General features: G+C 41.0%; 1 protein-coding gene across 1 annotated transcript in view; it reads right to left on the bottom strand.

Moving 5' to 3' along the window:
* Positions 1–9,399: 9,399 nt before the first annotated feature.
* Positions 9,400–20,696, bottom strand: part of HS6ST3 (heparan sulfate 6-O-sulfotransferase 3) — a 152,868-nt gene continuing 141,571 nt past the window's right edge. The window contains exon 2 of the mRNA XM_083435852.1: positions 9,400–10,472. Within this exon, the coding sequence (XP_083291978.1) occupies positions 9,764–10,472 (709 nt within the window). The 3' untranslated portion in view covers positions 9,400–9,763. The remainder of the gene's footprint in view (positions 10,473–20,696) is intronic.

The following is a 20,696-nucleotide window of genomic DNA, read 5'->3' as shown; positions in this document are numbered from 1 at the left end:
AGAGTACAGCTTCTGGGTCATGTGGCCAGCATGACTAAGCCGCTTCTGGCAAACCAGAGCAGCACACGGAAACGCCGTTTACCTTCCTGCCGGAGCGGTACCTATTTATCTACTTGCACTTTGACATGCTTTCAAACTGCTAGGTTGGCGGGAGCAGGGACCGAGCAACGGGAGCTCACCCCGTTGCGGGGATTTGAACCGCCGACCTTCTGGTTTAACCCACAGAGCCACCTGCTTATACCATCTTAAAATCCACCAGGCTTAACTCAGCCGGCTGGGTCCCGACAGCTGGAATGGGGGAGATATGCCAGCGTATCTGCAGCTAAGTCGAGGATGTGGGAGCTAAACTGCTATAGCCTTGCTGTACCAGGAACCTCCCAGCTTAGCTAGAGATCTGCTGGATCCTAAGCCGCTCATACCAGTGGATCATGCTATAGGATTGCTGTCAAACATAGGAAAGGAAACTATCCACACACATTAACTTGATCCCTCAGAAATTTGCGTTACGAAACAAAATTTTCCTGCTTTACAAATGCAGTCAATATTTATTTGCTGTTTATAGTTAAGTCACACTTCAGTTATATTCAATAAAATGTGTTTCTCCATCCATAATCATTTTTTACAGCTTCTTTAGAAGTTTTACTAAACATCGTCTCATTTTTTACTGAAAATCATTGACAATGATGGGAAAAACAATTTATTTTAGACATCACTATAATTTAACATGGAAAATATTCATCATATTGTGCTTTACATCCATGAAAAGTCAGTCCTGCAAACTATCTTCTACATTATTAAAAACAAGAGGACATCCACAATACAATCATGTAGTAGTAGAATCCATACATACTATTGCACATAAACAAGGGAAGAGTCCCAAAGGAAGAAGGACCAGTAATTTATTCATTAGCTTAGCCTTTTGCCAACATCATGGCAAGCAACAGAGAATCCCAATTTTTCTTCCCAGTACTTGCATGAAAGAAAAAGATTGGAAATGGAGGGAGAGTTAAGAAACCAGGCTGTGGAGAGAAGAAAAAAGTGCAAGCTTATGAGAAACATTTTCTTAACAAATAGACTGTTGTAGTCTGCTTCTTTCTTGGGAGTATTAGATTTCTTAGGAATCCTGACCACAGTCTAACATATCAGGACTTGCTGGTGACCATACTCCTTTCTCCCTGCGGATACTTATGGGCTCTCTTTTGCTCCCTCAAGCAACCTCTTTACCATGCCCTATCTTGCATTCCGACGGCCAAACTTGGCCCTCCAGCTGTTTTTGGACTACAACTCCCATCATCCCTAGCTAACAGGACCAGTGGTCAGGGATAATGGGAACTGTAGCCCAAAAACTGATTTAAATACCGCCCCTGCACCCAGAAACCCATTTTCTTGTCTAGCCATTGAATTCTATGATCTTCCAACTGGGGTCAGCAAACCACCAGTGATTTTCAGACTCCGCATATTGGAGAACGTTGCTGGTGTCACTAACAAGCCTACAGGGAAAGACCAATACATACAGTATATATGCCCGTCTCCTGGCTGCATAGCTTTCACCCATGGAAAACAGTACTTGTGTAACATTGATGTCAGAGGGAGTTATGACAGTCCCCACAGCCATCTTGTGATTTGTTGACAGGTAGGGAAGTTTCCCTGGCAGGGACTGCAATTGGAGAGTTCTGCTCTCATTTGCCAGGGCCAGTGTGCGGCTTTGCTGTGACAGGCCAAGTCCCACTGTTACAACCAGAATGAACAATACGATCAGCCTGTATGCTCACGTAGTCCATAGTCTCCTGAAGGGTTTAAATTTTAATTGACTCTCTAGAAACACAAAAGGAATTCTGAGAACTTGCTTGGGGGATAGCCATATTTTTTCCTCCCCTATGTGCAAAGGTTCTGCCTCTTGGGCCTGGAAGTTGTAGCACCGTTACATCTTGTGTTTCATGGGAATGAAGAGAAGTTCCAAGAGGGTCCCTTCTCATAAATCAACAGAGATCAGAGGTAAATTTTGGAATTACTTCACGACACTGGAAAGCCAATGAAGTGGTAAAATAACAAACAGAAGCATCACTTAGTGACAGAGTAATTTGCATTCACAGCTGCGTTCCAACACTAATCAAAATCAAGCCCTGTCTGAGTCAAGGAGTCACTGTTGAGCGAGGGCCAGAACAGGTGCATATAGCAAAACCAATTACCTGAAAGTGCCACTGAAACACAAGCAATTTAAATGCATTTTAGCTGATTACATTGTCACTTTCAACTCTGGACCCCAATCCTTAACCCTAAATCCAACAGATATTTGGCCTGGCAGATGGCATGGCTGTCTATCAAAATAAGTTAGTTTCCTGGTCAAATTTAGTGACTGAGCCAAGCTATACCTTATGGTTAATGAACAGGGTGCAACTACATCTTCATCTTTTCATTAATTAATTAATTAATTAATTAATTACAAATGCAGTCCCCCCAATAGTTATTGGAATTCAGTATGTGAGGAGGTGTATGCCTCCCTTTCTAAGTCATGATGCAGACAAAAAAAACCCTTGCGTGGTGACAAGTCAGCTCCAGCTGCCGCCAAGAATGTAAAATAATGGTGTGAAAACTCTTAATGTAATGGAGTTGATTTACTTGGCAAGCAACACTCTAATTGTGTGGAGCTGAAGGACCTCCAGTGTCTTCTACACAACAGCTGAAATATATGATTTGGTCCTCTGACATATGTTCAATTATCACAGTATTTTTGAAAAGTTTAGTGAGAGAAGAATAAAAAGCATCATCCCATGTGCCCAGATCTGCTTTTAGTAGTCACACAATATCTTCACATAAAGCACACTCCTTATATATCAATCTTATTTTGTTTAGAGAATGAAGTCAGAAACTGTTGGGGTGGGGGGAACAGTTCAAGCCAACGTGAAATGCATATGATGAAGGAGAGATAAGGGGGTCACAACAATGGGAATTCTGATAGGAATACAAAGCAATTTAATTTAAATGGTCCCTAGTGAACCAACCAGGGACGTGGGTGGTGCTATGGGTTAAACGACAGAGCCTAGGACTTGCCGATCAGAAGGTCGGCGGTTCGAATCCCCGCGACGGGGTGAGCTCCTGTTGCTCGGTCCCTGCTCCTGCCAACCTAGCAGTTCGAAAGCACATCAAAGTGCAAGTAGATAAATAGGTACTGCTCCGGTGGGAAGGTAAATGGCGTTTCCGTGTGCTGCTCTGGTTCGCCAGAAGCGGCTTAGTCATGCTGGCCACATGACCCGGAAGCTGTACGCTGGCTCCCTCAGCCAATAAAGCAAGATGAGCGCCGCAACCCCCAAGTCTTCTGCGACTGGACCTAACAGTCAGGGGTCGCTTTACCTTTAGTGACCCAACCAAAATTTAATCATGGGGTGATGCAAACATTTCCTTAGCAACTGACACTGTGGGCAAAGAAGTAATGATATTCTGTACATTTAACATAAAGTATACAGTACTTGAATATTTCAGGAAGAACATTAGTTCCTCAGCCTTTCCTGTACTGATTTATGAATTCATGCCCATGTGGTCTGTAGTTGTAATGTCAACTTTATTGTTTGACCTGGCCTTTCATGATGGGGTTGAAAAGTTGTAGTTGCTACAGAAATGCCATGGAGAACAGGTCAACAAAGAGTCTTGTGTGACACAACTCTTTGTTGACTTTGCTGCAAGACTAACATGGGTCTTCCTCTAGGAAGGGAAAACAGAGTAACATTCCAAATACAAAAGTTGGCCAGCCAATAGAATTGTGTTTGTTTTGTTGTGTTTCCTTGTGTTGCTGCTCCTCCTGTTTTAAATTGTGAACCTTCAGAACAGAAACATACCATTTCTATTTCTCTGCTCCAAGTCATCCCAAGTCAGTTTAGCCAATGGCCAGAATGATGGGAGTTGCAGCCCAACATCTCAAGACTCAAGGCTGAAGAATACTGCCTCCTGTAACCCAATGGGTTGACATGAGTATAAATGAAACAATGGCATTGTATTTAGCTCCATAATTCTTGCAGCTGAATAATTTTGCTTCTACCAGCCTCTTCTTTGAAGCATCAGACTGGGCTATCTCAAACAGCCACAAAAAACAAGCAGTGGTCTTGTTTCCATAAGATAAATTGTACAATAATATTTCAGACCAATTTTTTACATTCTTATTGCTGCTCAAAGTCCCACGAGGGACGGCAGGCTGCACAACTCTTGGGGCAGAAAAATGTGGGTTTGCGTGCAAACACATACATTAGAGTAAACTGACAAGTTTAGAGAAAGCCCGGGCTATGAAAGATATTGATTAATTTGTTGCCAAAAATAACTTGGTAAAAATGCTAGGGTAGAGAGCTTTTTGCTCAGTGGAGACCTCCAGCCAATTACCACTGAAAACATTCAGGTGTATTGGGCACACTTAGTAAAAGAACAAGCAGCATGCTGTCTCTACAGAAAAGAGAAAGTTCTTTTGCAGCATCCAAGTAGGAGAAGTATTATGGTCTTGTTTTGGCATGAAATAATTTCCTAAGTACCAGAACTTTAATATTATAAAGTGGGAGCTGCAACAAAATGTTGCAGTATGCAGTGCTCCTATTCCTATTCAAGCCTTCAGCCAGCCAGCCATACTCTTTGGAAGGAACTGCATTCCATTCCTGTCCCTACTCAACAACCTGCCAGCATTCCATAACCACAATGCATGCACAGTTCTTTGGGGGTCCCCACTTGGGTTTCCCCCTTTTCTGTGTGGGGAGAATTCTTGTGAATGGGTGCTGCTGTTTTGGTTAGAAAAGGATCTGCGCTTGGAGAATGAACTTGGCACATCCGTGTATAGGATGAAAACGTGCAGTATGAATTTACAACAATTAGCTATTTCCTGACCTCATTTGAAGCTGCATGATAATATCGGCACTGAAACTGGAATGGAAATCTAGAGAAAGCAAGCTGTGAATGTGGCCTTCTGTTTATAGTTAAGCATCTTTTTTGCTGATGCGACAGAGTCTATCAACAAATTATCACAGAGAACATGAAAGGGCTTAGAAACTCTTTTGTAGCTTTTAAAAAGGGGGCTGGTGGATAATAATTAGATTACAAATGGGCTTTTAAAGAGTTCTTGCCAAAGGCTTGTTACGCTAAATTGGTGGAACTGTTTTGTTAATGCAATAAGCAAAATGTTGTTTTATGTTACAAATTAGGCACTGCCTTTTGATAATTTTCAAATTAAACAAATCTTCTGCCTAATTCATGAAAATGGAAACATTACTACTTCAGTCACATAACCTCTGCCTAATTCCTAAGATTAGTGACACCTTTGCCTAATTTGAGATCTAAACAAAGCTTCCGTCAGTTTTGTAACACTGAATGGAGCAAAACTTCAGCTTGACTTATAAATCTGTCACGTCACTGCATAATTAATTAATTAATTAATTAAACAAAGTTTTAAAGGAAATGGCAGTTTCATCAAAACATAAAGGTGAAGTGATGTGGAAGATCCATGACTATAATTTTCCATTGTTGTTGTTTTTTAAAAAGGCACCCACACAAGAAAATGAATTGGACTGGGACTAGCTCTTCCCCACTAGTGTTTTCCCAGTTAAAATGCCCTTCCTTGAGCAGCTTCGTTTCCTATGGGGAAAATGTGAAGATATCATAGCAATTTCAGAGGCGGGTTGTTTTAACTGGGAAAACACCACAGGGTGGGATTAGAATGTCCCTCCCCAGATCAACTGATTCACAATTTTAATTTAAACAACAGAGGATCCTAATTATGGATCTTCAGAATTATGTCTAGTTTCAGTCAAAACTAGACATTAGTTTGGCACCAGACTGCAAATTTTATCCGACAGTAACGTATCAATTTTTGAGCGTTTCATAGGCAATCTCACAAGTCAGACCGAGGCATTGTTTAATTTATGAATTAGATAAAGATGGCACCTAATTTACAAATTAGGCGAAGCCTTTTTGCATGGAAGCGTTCTGATTTGATTCTGATTTTGCAAGTCCTCTACAAGTCTTGGTAGTTAAAGCCCCTGAACCAGAGGGTTCATGGCAAAACAACCATCAGTAACAGATGAGTGCATAGGAAAGCCTGAGGGAGCAACCAGAAAAGCAGTCTGATAACAAAAATAACAAGCTCCAGGATGAACCAGGGCAAAGATCAGGAGTGGCAGAGCAAAACCAGGAAGCAGATACTAAAGAATGGACTATATAGCTCAAGATGGAAAGTACAGGCCAACTCTTGAGAGCCAAAGTCCTCTGCTTCAGGTCACGCTGGTTCTGTCTACTTAGTGGCAGGCTGCAGAAGAAAAGGAAGCAGACAGAGGCATTTTTCACAAACCAAGCTTTTCTCATTCATGAAACAACCACATACCTCTAAGCTGCCCCAAGAGCCAGATCATCAGGCTGTTACCAGCTATCGCGCTAAAAATCAGGGTAGGGTCTCTCACAGAAAGTACTTAGAGGAGAAAGGAACCCAAGAATCTCCACGAGTAGAATCTCTTGTCCTGGTGTCTCCTTATTTCTGAGTGTCTACGCTTGCTCTTCTTGCTTGATCTTTATAATGATTTCGCTGCCAACTACATGCTCAATACCCTTCCAGTTTCCTGACCCTCTGCTGCTCTCTTAATGCACCCGTTTCCTGTTCTAAATGGCACCAAGCCCCAATGAGGCGAACAGGAGCAGAGTGGGATCTGGTTTCCCAAATATGTCAGATAAACAGCAATAACACTGTTAGGTGGGAAAGAAGCATGCTCTACATACAACTAGCAAAGAGTAGGTAGGTTTTCATGCAAAGGTCTCTAATATTAGCTTGAAAGTGCACCAACACTTAAAAAAGAGTTCATCTCAAAACCAATTTCTTTGTGCCATAAAGGGGATCTGCTTATCCTGGTTGTTGTGTTTTCCATCTGAATTTCAGACATATGGAAAACCACTTCAGCTTGAATCCTGAAATACAATGCATGGAGCTTTTTTAAATGCCTTGAAAAGAAGATAGCTTTAAGAACTGTAGTATTAAGCCAGAATACATTCTTAAAGTAAATGAAAACAAGGGCGTGATATCCAAGGGCACAATCTAAATTATTCACCACCACTGGTATGGCTTTGGGGAGCAACAGAATAATCGTATCTGCAGACCTGATTTTCATGGTGGCTGCAGCATGCCCAGTGCTGTCATATGATGGCAGCAAGGCTGGCCTGGGATTCAGCCTCCTTCCCCTTAAATGCCTTGTTCTGGGGCTTTCTGTTGTACGATGATGCCTTGTATACCTTGTATACTTCTTTCCAGCAACTCCTGCAACCAAGCTGGTGCCAAATGTATTTCTCTGCTTTCCTTTGGACCACATCAGCAAAGCTGAGAGGAGGGTGTTGTCTGGGCAACCCAGGATCTCCATACACAATGGCCAGCCTTGCATCCTGGAGAGGTCACTTCGGTGCTGCTAATGTAATGGTTTGACTTCACCCGCGGAGGTGCCCTCTTGTCTCTCGAGACAGATGGATGCCAACAGTATGCTGGCCCCTGGTGGCAGCCATACTACCTACAAGCCTCCTGTGTGCCCATATAACTGATGGAAGGGGGAGATCAGCACTGATGGAAATGCTGATGGCATCAATCTGGTGGCAGCAGCTGGCAGGAGGCTGGCTAAGCCAGGAAAGCAGGGAAGAGGGACAACTCTGCCTAGCCAAGTTGCCTCAGCCAGGCATAAGGGTAGTGGTGGATTGCTTTGTCTATCATAGTAAAGAGTAAATTCACTGAAATCAATAAGTTTTTGCAATGAGCAGGAATCTTAAAGTAAAGTGATGCAGATAAGTTTTATCAAATATCTGAAATCACTAGATTCAAAAGTGAAACATTCTAAATCCTCTCATAGCTAAGCATTAAAGCTGCAGAAACTTGACCGAACTTTTGGTGAAACAATTTGAAATAAATGTTTGTGGAATTTTATCACCCATATTTCTAGTTTTGCCATATGAATGAGTAGAACCAAAACTAAATAGCTTGACTCCTTTGGCAAACAACGTGAAATCCATCTGTAAGCCAACCACGTGTTTTATAACATAAAAAAATCGACAAACGGTTGTAATAAAATGATAAACAGCAAGTATGTTCCTAACTTTGGATAAGACATTGTAACAGAATATTCACAATTAATTTCAAGAGGTCTAAATTTGTTTCCGACTCTGGAACTGGGAGATTTGGTAGTGTCTGGCTCTTCAAGCTTTTGATTTCTGATGAAATTCCTGCAGCGTTTAACCCAGTCTCATATTTTTAAAGCAAAATCCAATAATTTCACCTCACATTATTTAAATAAATACATGCTATTTTTGTAAAATAATATGTATAACATAAATAAGTATTTTGGGGCCCCTCAATTACGGCACCTGGAGCAACCCCCTAACCCACTCACCATTCCTTATTCCAGCCCAGCATATGAAAGTCTTATTAGAATGCAATAAAAATCTTTACACGTGTAGTTTTTTATTTCTAATTTTGCTCTGTGCACTAAAGACACCCCTAAAGATTATGGAAGTTCCAGAACTGGGGATACTGGGGACACATGAATCTGTGCACAAACATGATAATCTCTTGTGATTCTCCCACACGAGACTTGCATGCTTTCAATAAGTGGCATAGGAGGAAGCCAGGGGTCACACTATATAAAGTTATATCCATGAAAAACCCTAATACACAGATTTGAGGAATATATTCAGGTCAGTACTTTACTATATTATAATCTGACTGGATCCTTTATAACCCCCTCCGCCCCGCCGCCCTGTTCAGGAAAAATACTATCAAGACAACCAAGTCTGTTGCCTTGAATTTTGTGCTCTCAAAATCCTGAAGTAGCCAATACTGCTTCTTTAAAAGTATGCTAGTTACTGTGTCAGCCTGTGTGCTTTGGCTACTTAAAAAGCATAAATTGGATTTAGGCTGCCTTCAAGCTCCTCTCAACGTCATTTCTTTGATAACACAATCCAAGGTTTAGAACAAATCATGAAATTAGACATCTGACCTCTTCGCTGAAATAAAAGATTGCCTGTAAATAGTTGAAGGGCAGCAGGTTTTTCTCTGTTACAGTCACCACGAACATACACAGCACAATTTACAAGGGACTAGAAGACCAGCCATGGCAAATCATTGTATATAAGTGAAACTGATACCGCGGCATGAGCTTTCATTTCCACCCTCCTTCCAAGCTTCCGTTGTAAATAATGTCATAAGGAAAAACCTTAAGATCAAGGTAGGGGCAATGCACTGGAAGACACTGGTTGCTATGTGGAAAGGATTCTTCCAGGAGAGGGAGGCAGGTAGGTAAAGATAACACTGGGAGCCTGTTCCCGTTCCAGCTGAAGTGTCTCTTCTCCTTCCACAGGGCCATCTGCCACCAACCACCCCGTGACAAGGAGCCTGATAACTTGTTAGATTTTTGATATTGTTTATTCTGATGTTATTAATGTATTTTGATGTTCGCTGTAAGCCTCCTTGGAAAGATATATGTCAGGAAAGTCAGGATAGACAGTAAATATAATAAATAAACAATAAATAGTAAGCTATTCAACAGCCAATCAAATAACACTGATTAAGGCGGACTGAAAAGCACAACATACTGTTTTTCTTAAATGACAAAATCTAAAAAGCCAAAACATAAAATGCGGAAGGATGGCTGAGAGACTCTTTCTCATTTACCAGAACAATAGGAGTTCCACATATCTATTCACAGTTGAATAATTAAGTTCAATGAAATATCAGTGTCTCTTAGTGTGAGTGTGGGGAGAGTGGGGAAATTCACCACCGTTCCACCTGACTGTTGTAATCCTCAGTAACCGCTAGTGTTTCTGCTTCCTCCTCTTTTTGCCATTCGTGGACCTTCTGTTCACGCAACATTTTTCGTTCCTCCCGTCGTTTCTGGCGATTTAGTTCATGCTCTTCTTGCTTGGCATACTGAAAGCGCTGCAGAAATAAGTCTTTAGCGTATTCATACAACTGCATATCCAGGAAGTTCAGCTCTTCGATGCGCTTCCGCACTGACTCACTGATATCCACATTAGAGGCTCGAGTGATATTGTACTGAGTGAACGGAGAGATGAACTCCAGGTTAAATGTCCTCTCAAAGAGATATTGAGTTTTCCTCTGAAATTCTGTGAGCCCAAAGAAGGCCATGTTTTTCAAGTTGTTCTTGGCGCTTTGGAGAAGGATCGTGTTCCTTTCACTTTCATTCATAAAGGTCAAATTGTAACATCCAACCAGGCTGAGGTCTGCCAGCATGCGCACCTGCCGACTGTTAGCCAAATTATGGCCACAATTCATGAATTCCTGCAAGCTGACCCCAGACCAGTCATCCCCTAGGTAACACATCGGCAGTTCCTCTGGGGTTGGGCTCCTCCCGTCACACATGTGGAGGGAGGTCTTCCATGTTGCACCCCTTTGAACATGTTTCCATTCACTCAAGTAGCGTGACACAGGGTCTCTCAGCATTGTGATGTAATAGAAGTTCCTGAAAGATTAAGAAAAGAAATTAAGGTTTCAGTGGTGTGTTGCTTCCTTTAATTAGTCAATTATTAATTGAAGAACGTCAAAGAAATGTCTGGAATTGGGTATGTTTGACACTGGATTATGATATCCCTCAGATAATCTCATCTGTATTACTATTTTCTTTATTTATAAGATTGCTTATCTAGCCTACACCTTAAGATCCCAGAGCAGGTAACAACATACAATTAAAAAGAAGTGAAACAGTTTATACAGTCTGTAGAAAAGTAATAGGGCTTTCTGGTGAGAGCTGGATTTCCTCCAGCTTTCTGACACATGTTCCTCTGTAAGAGCCAAATTAAATCCAACAGTGTGAGATCCAGGATTAGATTTCTTACTTTTTAATTTTAAAAACCCTGTAACAGTCTCCCCCACACCTCTGGGTTTAATTAGGACTGCAGTGTTGGAGAAGGGGGCATTAGCCCTTTCTCCCTGTACCGTTTTCCCAATGAAAATTGGTCCCAAAGCAGTAGGGCAAAACACAGAAGTGTTAAACTGGTACTGAAATCTTTTTCTCCATTGGGCAAATAGCAATGAGGGATTTTCATCAAGAAAAGGGTATAGGGGGCAAAGTAAATCCTTCCTCCCCCAGTCACACAATCCTAATCAGATTCCCAACCCCAGTGGTGGTTGTTAAACATTTGAAAAAACAGTGAAATATGCAATCATTGATTTTCTGCAGTCATGTAAAGTTCAACTCTGAGAAGCAATACAGAAATGAATTTTTATGTGACAAACATTGCAGGGTTCTCTCATCTAGCATTTAATCTCCAAGCTACAGCAATGTAATAGTTAAGAGTCCTATTTTTTATATTTATATTTTCACAAGTGCCTGATTTCAGCTTTGGTCTTAAATAAAGCTTAGCTTATAAAATTCTTCTTTTTGGCCTGGTTTAATCAATATCTCTCGCATCAGGACCGGCCCTGCATACCAGAAGAAGCATTTCCACCCCCACCGTTCAGCCCAAACACTGAGGTCCAGCTCCAAAGGCCTTCTGGCAGTTCTCTCATGGTGAGAAGTGAAGTTACAGGGAACCAAGCAGAGGGACTTCTTGGTAATGGCACCTGCCCTGTGGAATGTCCTCCCATCATATATCAAACAAAGAAATAACTAAATGACTTTTAGAGGACATCTGAAGGGAAGTTTTTAATAGTTGGTGTTTTATTGTGTTTTTAGTATTTTGTCGGGAATCGTCCAGAGTAGCTGGGACAACGGAGTAAGAAGGGCAGAATAACAACAACAACAGGGGAGGAGACCAGCAGTGCCTCCTATTCACCAAGAAGCCACTGTAGAGATGGCATGGGGGAAGGGGAGGCAGCCTCCAAGAAGCGTGCCATTTCTGTTGCTGCCACTGTGGCGGCAGCAGCAGGCAATGCATTTCTTGGAGGCTAGATCTGCTGCCGCTGTGGATCCTGCTGCCTGAAGCAATTGCCTCAGTTTGCCTCATAGGTGAGTCGGCCCTGTCTTGCATCATATCATAGAAGAGCTTCTGAATAACCTCAGACAACAAACTGCATCCACTAAAACACATAAGCACACACATTCTCCAGTCATGTGAAAATTTAATTATGTTTGATATAATGCAAAAGAGAAGGAATGGGTACCATTTGGAAAGTTGCCAGGGCTAAATAAGAAATGCATATTATGCGGTGGATCTCTAAGGAGATTCAGTCATCTGTGGCCTCTGGCCATGCAATAAAGGCAGACGTCACTTTGTCCTTTAGCTTTTCTCCAGCTTTCTGAATAATTATGAAATTATGGGAAATATAGCATTGTCGGATGCCCAGAGGCTACAGGTAATCACTTCTCCATGCAGCAACATGTGAAGTTGTAAGCAGCTGCTGCTAACTTCCCAGTCACCTTTTTTGTTCTCCTCATAGATTTGATTAGAGAGATGTACTGCTCTGAAAGAAAAGGACAAGAATAATTGCCTCAAATCCAAATGTTTGGCATAATAGGGCTTTTCAGTTGCATCATCTGTGCCTGAATGCTGCCTAGGAACAGAAACAGCAGCTTGTGAATCATTTCTATCCTTCCTCATCAATCCCAGCTCCCATCGTCCCCCCCCCCCTTCATCATCTTCACTTGATGTAATATTTTCTCAATACACATGCATCCTTCCCACCAGCCTCCTCCAACACATTTAAAATTCCAAATACAAGCAGGTTGGTAGCATTAAGGTATTGATTCAATTAAGTAAATATGCATACGTCACGGAATCAGGGACAGCCCAAGATACGTCTGTGGTGAACAATGATATGGCACCCCCTCCATTCCTTGTAGAGAAGCCAATTGGATTGAAAATGGAGTCTTAGTTCAACCCTGACAATAGGAGAGCAGCCTCTACTGGACCAGGCTAGCTTAGGGGGCTCTGTGCTGCCTACATGCCATGTATAATTGCATCCGCCAGCCCCCTGCCACCTCCCCACTGTCATCTGCTGCATTATTCTGCTTTATGGTAGGGCTAGTTCTGCTGGATACTGGTATCGTCAACAACATTTCTCCCCAAGCATAGTTCTGCAATAACCTTGACCATCCAGGATATGACTAGACTCGCCATCTTCATTAAGAACCTCCTCAGCCCTACTCTGCCTTTTGTATGTTAACAACAACAGAAATGCAATCACTTCTTGACTTCCCTTTCAAAGTCTTATCTAAGCCTACGTTGTTTTATGGTACTATTGTTAATGATTTTACCTCCACAAGCTGCTTTGAACCAAATTGTGAGATACAAATCTAATTAACAAGACTTGCAAATTCTAACTATGAAATAAGTTATATGACATTGTAATTTCTAAGGGCCATTTTGCACATCCCTCTTATGGGGGCAAAGAAGTCAGCATACACAGCTTGTTAGCAAGTAATAAATACATTTACCTTTTTAAGCCAACATGGTGAATCATAAATCTGTTATAAAGTAATCATCTCCTATAAAAGTAATGTACAAAAAGGCCTTAGCAACAGTAAACATAGCAACAACACTTGGGAAGCCTTGAAGCATTTTAAAATATTGGGAGGACAATATAAGACAGAATGACTACTCAGGGGGAAAAGATCGTAGAAAGCAGACAGCAAAGGGAAGAAGACATTTTTTAATTAAGAATAAAATTTCTTGTACACAACTAACTATACAATGCTCCAGGGAATCTGTTAAATCCTCTCCAAGCAGCACTCATTTAGGAATAATTACTTAAAATAAAAATAAAAAAGAGACTACTTGATGTAACCATTAACATGCTTGCACTACTATGGGCAAAGTAGAAAGGAAGGGGGGAAAGCAAATTCTGTCACCATTTTGTAACATGTGCTTTTGACAATTCTACTAATTGCCAAAAAGTCAGGCAGAAATGAAATTTATTTGGGAGAATATTTGGGAACACTTTAGCCAAAGGCCTCATCCATGCATAACGCTAAGCCGTGGTTAACATTAATCAGAGATGATAAAGTACAGTTAAAATCTAGGCATCTTCTAGTCGATCACTTGTACCTTGGCTTTTTATACCGCAGCATAGTTTCTCTCCTCTCCCTGCTGCCCTCCCCACAGCTTCAGACTGCTATCCAAATGCCTTTATGCTGCCCTTAGGCTGGAAATACCTTGCTTTGTCATTAGTGTCACCAGCCTGCTTACTATTAGGCAACAGGATGGATGGATGGATGGATGGGGTATGGGAAACCTGAAAGCTACTGCTGGTAACTGCCACACCAGTTCTGATCCTCACTCCCTATAACAAAAAGGAGACATAATTAATGAAGAGCATTCACCCTTTCCATGCTCCATGCTAGGTTGGAAGTTTAATAGCAGATGCTGTGAAGAGAGGCATTTGCCCCCTTCCCTCCCTCTACTTTACCCACTTTTCTCAAGCTGCGATCCTTCTATTCCTCACAGGGTTCAAGTCTGCATTTCCTACAAAGCTGCTCAAGATCCTTTTAAATGGACGAAAGGGAGTCTTGGTGGCCTGGGAAAGTGCAATTGTGTCCTGTCCCCCACCCCACTCCAAAAAAAATGTGCTTGAAGAAAAGGTGGCAATGACTCTAAAGTTGCTCATTTGAATGCACACCCTTTCCCACGCATCCCAACCTTGTGGTGCCTTTAATTTTTTCTCACCTCACAGGGCAGCGGCAGTGAAAGCTAGAAAGTGCTTTCAGAACATGACGTGGGGAGTGGGACAAGCAGTTGTTGACAGGCACAGTTAAACGCATGAGTGAGAGCAACTGAACCTTGAGAATGGTCTGAATTTCTGCAGCTCTTCACTCATGACTTTGGAGCCTTTGGGTGGTGACAACTTCTTAATCATAGTTAAGGAAGAGCCAGTTTGGGCTCCATACTAGGGTATGGTTAATGTTAACTCAAGTTTATAAACTAACAACAACCCTTGAACAAGGAAGTTTTAACCATGGCAATAGTTAATTGCAATAGTCAGTTATAGCACCAGGCGGGAAAATCAGAGGAAGGGGGCAAGAAAGAGTTCAGGGAGGAAAGGGGTGAGCTCCTTGTTTGGGGGGGAACTTTCCCCCTTGGCACTGCCTAAAGCCATAGTTAACCCTCAGGGCTGGGTTTAGACTATCAGCTTTAAATATGGTTAATTGAACCATGATATATAAAACATGGCTTAGTAGTATCACAAAACCGGTGACATCCAAAACTGCATGATCCATATCAAAAGGTCATGGCCAAAAAGGAATGTTTTTGTGGTAGGAAAGTGCTATTATAACAAGGTTTTTGAAACTCTAAATATTCAATGTGACCTACATCACCTCTATCTGTGTGCTAGCTGACACATTTAAAGAACTCTGAAAGGTTAGTGATTCAAGACCTACACTTCCAGAAACTATGCTGGTTCTGCTTCAGCAGGATTTGTATGTCTTTATGTTTGGTAATTCTATCATCCATAATGCTTCCCACCAGTTTTACTGGAACAGGTGTTAAAGCTCACCAGTCTGTAATTTCCAGGATACTCTCTAGAACCCTTTTTTAAAAAATTGGTGTGGATGATGATCTTAGGGATAAGTTATGTATTTTTGTTAGAGGTTCAACAACTCCACATTTAAGTTGTTTAACAACTATTGGGTGAATGCCATCCAGGGCCAGTGTTTTTATAATTTGTAATTTGTTATTAAGGCTAATAACTTTGTCTCTTGTCACCACCCTTCCTGAAAAAATTAGCACAGACGTGGGGAGCTGCCCTATATCTTCCAAGTGAAAAAAATGCATTGAATCCATTCAGCTTCTATGCAATCTCATTCTCCCTCCTTTAGTACGCCTCTGACACCCTTCTTGTACAATGTCTAACTGCCTCTCTAGCCTTCATGCCAACATTCCTAGGGATGTTGAAGGAATCCATTGAAAATGGACCATTGACCCATTCACCTGCCACTGCAGCATGGATTCTTGCTCCAGAGGGCAGATCTAGAACTAATGGGTGGAAATTGCTAGGTAGCAGAGTTTTGAACTTTTGAACAGTCTAAGCTGTTCAACAATGGAACAAACTCCTTCAGGAGCTGGTGAGCTCTCCTTTGCTGGAGATATTTAAGCAGAGGCTGGGCTGCCATGTGTCAGGAATGCTGTAGTTACTTCCTGCATTGCAGATCCTGCCTTGAGTAGACTGTTAGATTGGATGACCTCCAAGGCTCTTCCATTGCCAGCCCCTGCAGCTACTTTAAACTTCAGATAGTTCTCAAGAGTGTTTTTTTATACCCATTGTTGTTAATTGGGCATGAAGCAAAACCAAATGTCCTCAAAACATTCTCTCCTGAGTGCCTCATTACCAAAGAGATTATTCAGCAGGAACTTGCCCTAAATTATAGGGCTAAAACAAAAAAACAAAAATCCCACACACCAAGTTAAGAAAGAACAGCAAAGGAAAAGTTCACGGTTGAAGTTAACACAGAGGAGCCAGTGCAAAAATAGATCTCCACCTGAGTCATCTCTCAGCAAACAATACATTAATAAAGTATGAGACCTTTACATCTGATCCATTGATAATATTCCTTGGATTTCTTCAGACAGCCTTAGCATCTTTCAGCAAGGCTTGCCTGACAGTGGGGAAGCAAAGGCAGTGCTAGGGGGAGGGGAGGAGGAGGAGGAAAGCTGTGGTGAGAACGGCTGGAAAGACATCATGAGACACTGTCAAGTGGTGGAACTGTTCTGGGCTAAATTTAGAGCTAATTAGTGTGCCTACACAATCTGATGCCTACTGAGCTGAATGTTGCTCACCAGCCATGTACTGTGGCCTGCCATGTGCTTGACAACCCCCATGTTTTTGCAGTCCTGGGCAGTCATAAAAACCAGGAGCTTCACCAAGCTTCCAGCAGGCATCTACACACAATTGGTGGGCTGCGTTCAGCAGGTCTGTAATTAAAATTGTGCCAATAACCACCACACACCTGTGAATAAGTAGCCATCTCTCTGATCTTATTCTTCCTTAGCAATGACTCATTTGAAGCTATTACTTCAAATATCTAGTAGGTTTCCCCCCACTGTAAATACGTCTCGAGAATAGTTCAGCACATATCTTTCCCAGCACCAAGACACGTTTTAATTGGCATGTCTCTTCCTCTCACTGAACATGTATCAGCACTGACATACCTAACTGTATTCAAGCAGTTACACATTTCAGAATCAGCCACACAGCACACAAATCACTAATCGCTCTGCATAATTGTTGCCATCATTAGTTTGTAATGCATCATTTCTTATTGGTGTTGCTTCAGTCCATTAAGACCAACATAAGGAAAGCAGGGCTGGATCAGACCAAAGGCCCATCTAGTCCTGCATTCTGTTCTCACAGTGGCCAACCAAATGCCAATGGGAAGGCCACAAGCAAGTAATGACAGTAATAGTGCTCACTTCATGCACTAATGATATGTGTGCATAATAGCTTACCACATATTAATGATGAGTGGTGCAATTACCCCTTCCCAGACAGACATACTGGAACCACAGCCTGCTCTGATTAATTTGATATTAGATCATAAGTCTCCCACAACAGTGCCCCACAATGGGGCTTCCAGGAAAGTACCAGCCATGGAAATGTCTTTCAGCAATTCATAAATTTATAGATGAAGTAAGTCCCAAAGACACTGAGAAAACACAGGTCTGTCAAGTCACACACATCATTCTCAATATATTGTGTGGAAATCTTTTAATCAAGTGCAAAATCATTTACTAGAGATTTATGACCCTTTATCCTCACAATCCTTTGAAGTACATTAGGCTGAGAAAAAATAGCAATGGCTAGTGTCACCTAGTGAGTATTGTGGCTGAGCAGAATATATGAGGAACAAAAATTTAAAATATAGGAGATTTGCTTATGAGTAAATATTAAAGGAGATTCTTGGTCACAGGCATTGTCGAGTAATGCAGCGCTATTAAGTTCTGTGTGGAACTTCTTGTTTTAATTCTATTTTTCATTTATTATGGAAAAGCAATGCTTCGTTAGTGCTAAAGAACTCTAGCATGGTAGTGACCAAGTTGGCAATGTGGAGAGTTCAGAAATTACGTTACTGTTAAAGTTACTGCTGGGTGTCTATGCACAGTGCCTCCAATAACTGCTGCCTAGGAGCTACAGTGGTGCCCCGCAAGGCGAAATTAATTCGTTCTGCGAGTTTTTTCGTTCTGCGAGTTTTTTCGTCTTGCGAAGCACCAATGCGTATTGACGGTTTCCCATAGGAATGCATTGGCGGTTTTAAAAAAAAAGGCGCAAGACGTTTCGTCTTGCGAAGCAAGCCCATAGGGAAATCCGTCTTGCGAAGCACCTCAGAAAATGGAAAACTCTTTCGTCTTGCAAGTTTTTCGTCTTCCGAGGCATTCGTCTTGCGGGGCACCACTGTACTTCCTTTCTTGATGTTAAAAAGGGCATTAATGTTGTTTCCATACAATGGCAATGGTTTCCATACAATGGCAGCATTTCAACACATTATAGTTTTCCATCAATATCTTTTTTATCTGGACATCTGTGGCATGAACAATGCTTGTACCCCAGTGGTGTGGAACCTTACAATTGCTATTATCTTATTGGTTCCACACACGACAGTCACAAAGAACAGGCTGAGATGATTTCTTGTACTTCACCAAATTATTAAAAAAACCAGAAATCTGTAAGTTGATCTTCTGCAAGGTAAGGTGGGTTAGTCACAAGAGATTTAAAAGAAAAGAGGGAAATCAGTGAACTTTGAGTTCAATCGTACTTCGTATGATACAGACATATGTAAAAAAACCAAAAACACCCCCAGAATACTCTGATGGGGGCCCTTTAGGCTGAGAATTAACTTAATAAATAGGGGGAGATATGGAGTTTCCAGCAATAGGTTATGTGACCCTTTGAAAATTTGCTTTTTTATTTTTATCCAACCAAGAAAACATATTAATTCAACTTTATAATGTATTTCAAAATACTTTATAATGTATAGTATTTCAAAAGTTTCTTGTTTTTAATTTATTTTTGTTTTTAGCTTGCTTTTTAACCTTTTTTGATTTTATCTTTTGGGGGTTTTTATACTGTTGTGAACTGCTGTGGTGAAATATTTTTATGATACAGTGGTATATAAATATTTTTTATAAATAAAATAAAATAAAAATGAGACATAAAATTCTGGCCTAACGCTCTAACCATGGCCTGCCATTCATTAACAGATAGCGCTATACATGTCAACTCAGAAGTAAGTCCCACTGAGTTCAACAGGGCATACTCTTGGGTAAAATTGATAAAGGACTGCAAGACAAGTGCTCTTTTCTGCCCTTCTTAGACTGGTGAGCAAAAAGAATCAAGTCAGTGGAATTGCTACCAGAACAGACTCTAGACTATTGAATTTCTTTGCTCCGATGAAGTATCAATAGAAATGGTCCCACCACACAATTTATATGGAGTCACAAGCAGAGCATCAGAAGAGAATGGTACAGCCTAGAGGGAATCTCCAAGACGGATTACGGTTAATGAGTCGCACATTCACCTGGAGATATCAAGCATTGCAGTATGAATCTATAATGACACATTGTCCCTTTGTACTGAGCTGATTCTTGCCTCAGGTGCATTATAAATGAAAACAGGAATTCTTGTGCCACAGTACACCCATCCAAAATGCTAGTTGTGATACTTGAGTTACTGACCAAAATAAATGAAAAATCAAAAGGTCTTGTGCCCAAGTAGATTTTCATTGTTTTTATTAGCATTTAGAATGGGAAAGTTTTAATTAGCAGAAGTTCACCATCTGGCTTCAACAGAAACTAATCCTTTTATTCCATATATATTCAGCTTTACTGCTCTTTGGACAATTCCGTGACACTCTCTATTTCAGAGACATCCAAACTCCTCTTTCCCCACCTATGTAAAAGCACAGTAGAATATCCATTTTATTACTTTTTATTTCTGTTTTACTGGGAGAAACAGTATAGGGAAGAACTCAGTCATGGTTTCAGAGGGCTAGAACACCATAAAATGTTTGCAGTCCAGAGGTCAGTTGGGAGCTTATTTGCCGAGATGGATGGTCCTTTTGAAGTAAAAGGACAGCAAGACCACAGCAGATGAAACAATGATAAAGACATATGAGGGAGAAGGAAAGGACATCCAGGAATGTTTGCAAGAAGTTGCCAACAGGGCAAAGGACTAACTATTGAAATATCTCATGGTTAGTCCCTCCAGCTGGAATAGGAACTGCATAAGAGATAATGAGCTCTATTTCACATGCTGCCACTTAATTTTGGGAGCCAAATTGAAAAAGCACTTTTGCCAATGGAAAAAAGCACTTGAAAATTAAACCACTGAAGCTTTAATTCATCATGACAGTTATGCAGCAAAATAAACAAATAAACTTAGGGAAATAAACAAAAAAAATTACAATTTATGACCCATTTTTCTATACATAAGTATGTTCATAGCTGAGTACAATGATGCAACTAAACAATAAGGCAATTTAAAATTTGACACAATATATATAAATGATCAACCAATTTAAAGTATAGAGCATTGGTGTCAGAAAATAAGAACCTAAATAAAAGCCCCAAAGTAGCAAAGTTATAAATGCCTTTCTGGACAGGTCAGTATTCAATACCTGCCTAAACACAAGAGAAATATCACAAGTGGGTATATTTCTCTGCTTCAGAAACAACAGGGGGAAAGGCGCTGTCCCTTGTACCCATCCTTTGTGACTCTAGTGATTATAGGACAGACAGCAGAAGCTATATTACTAAGC

This window comes from Podarcis tiliguerta (genome assembly GCF_965153285.1).
Source record: "Podarcis tiliguerta genome assembly, chromosome: 4".
In the NCBI taxonomy this organism is placed as follows: Eukaryota; Metazoa; Chordata; class Lepidosauria; order Squamata; family Lacertidae; genus Podarcis; species Podarcis tiliguerta.
The sequence above is the reverse complement of the archived record's forward strand: the minus strand, read 5'-3'. Positions and strand labels throughout refer to the sequence as shown.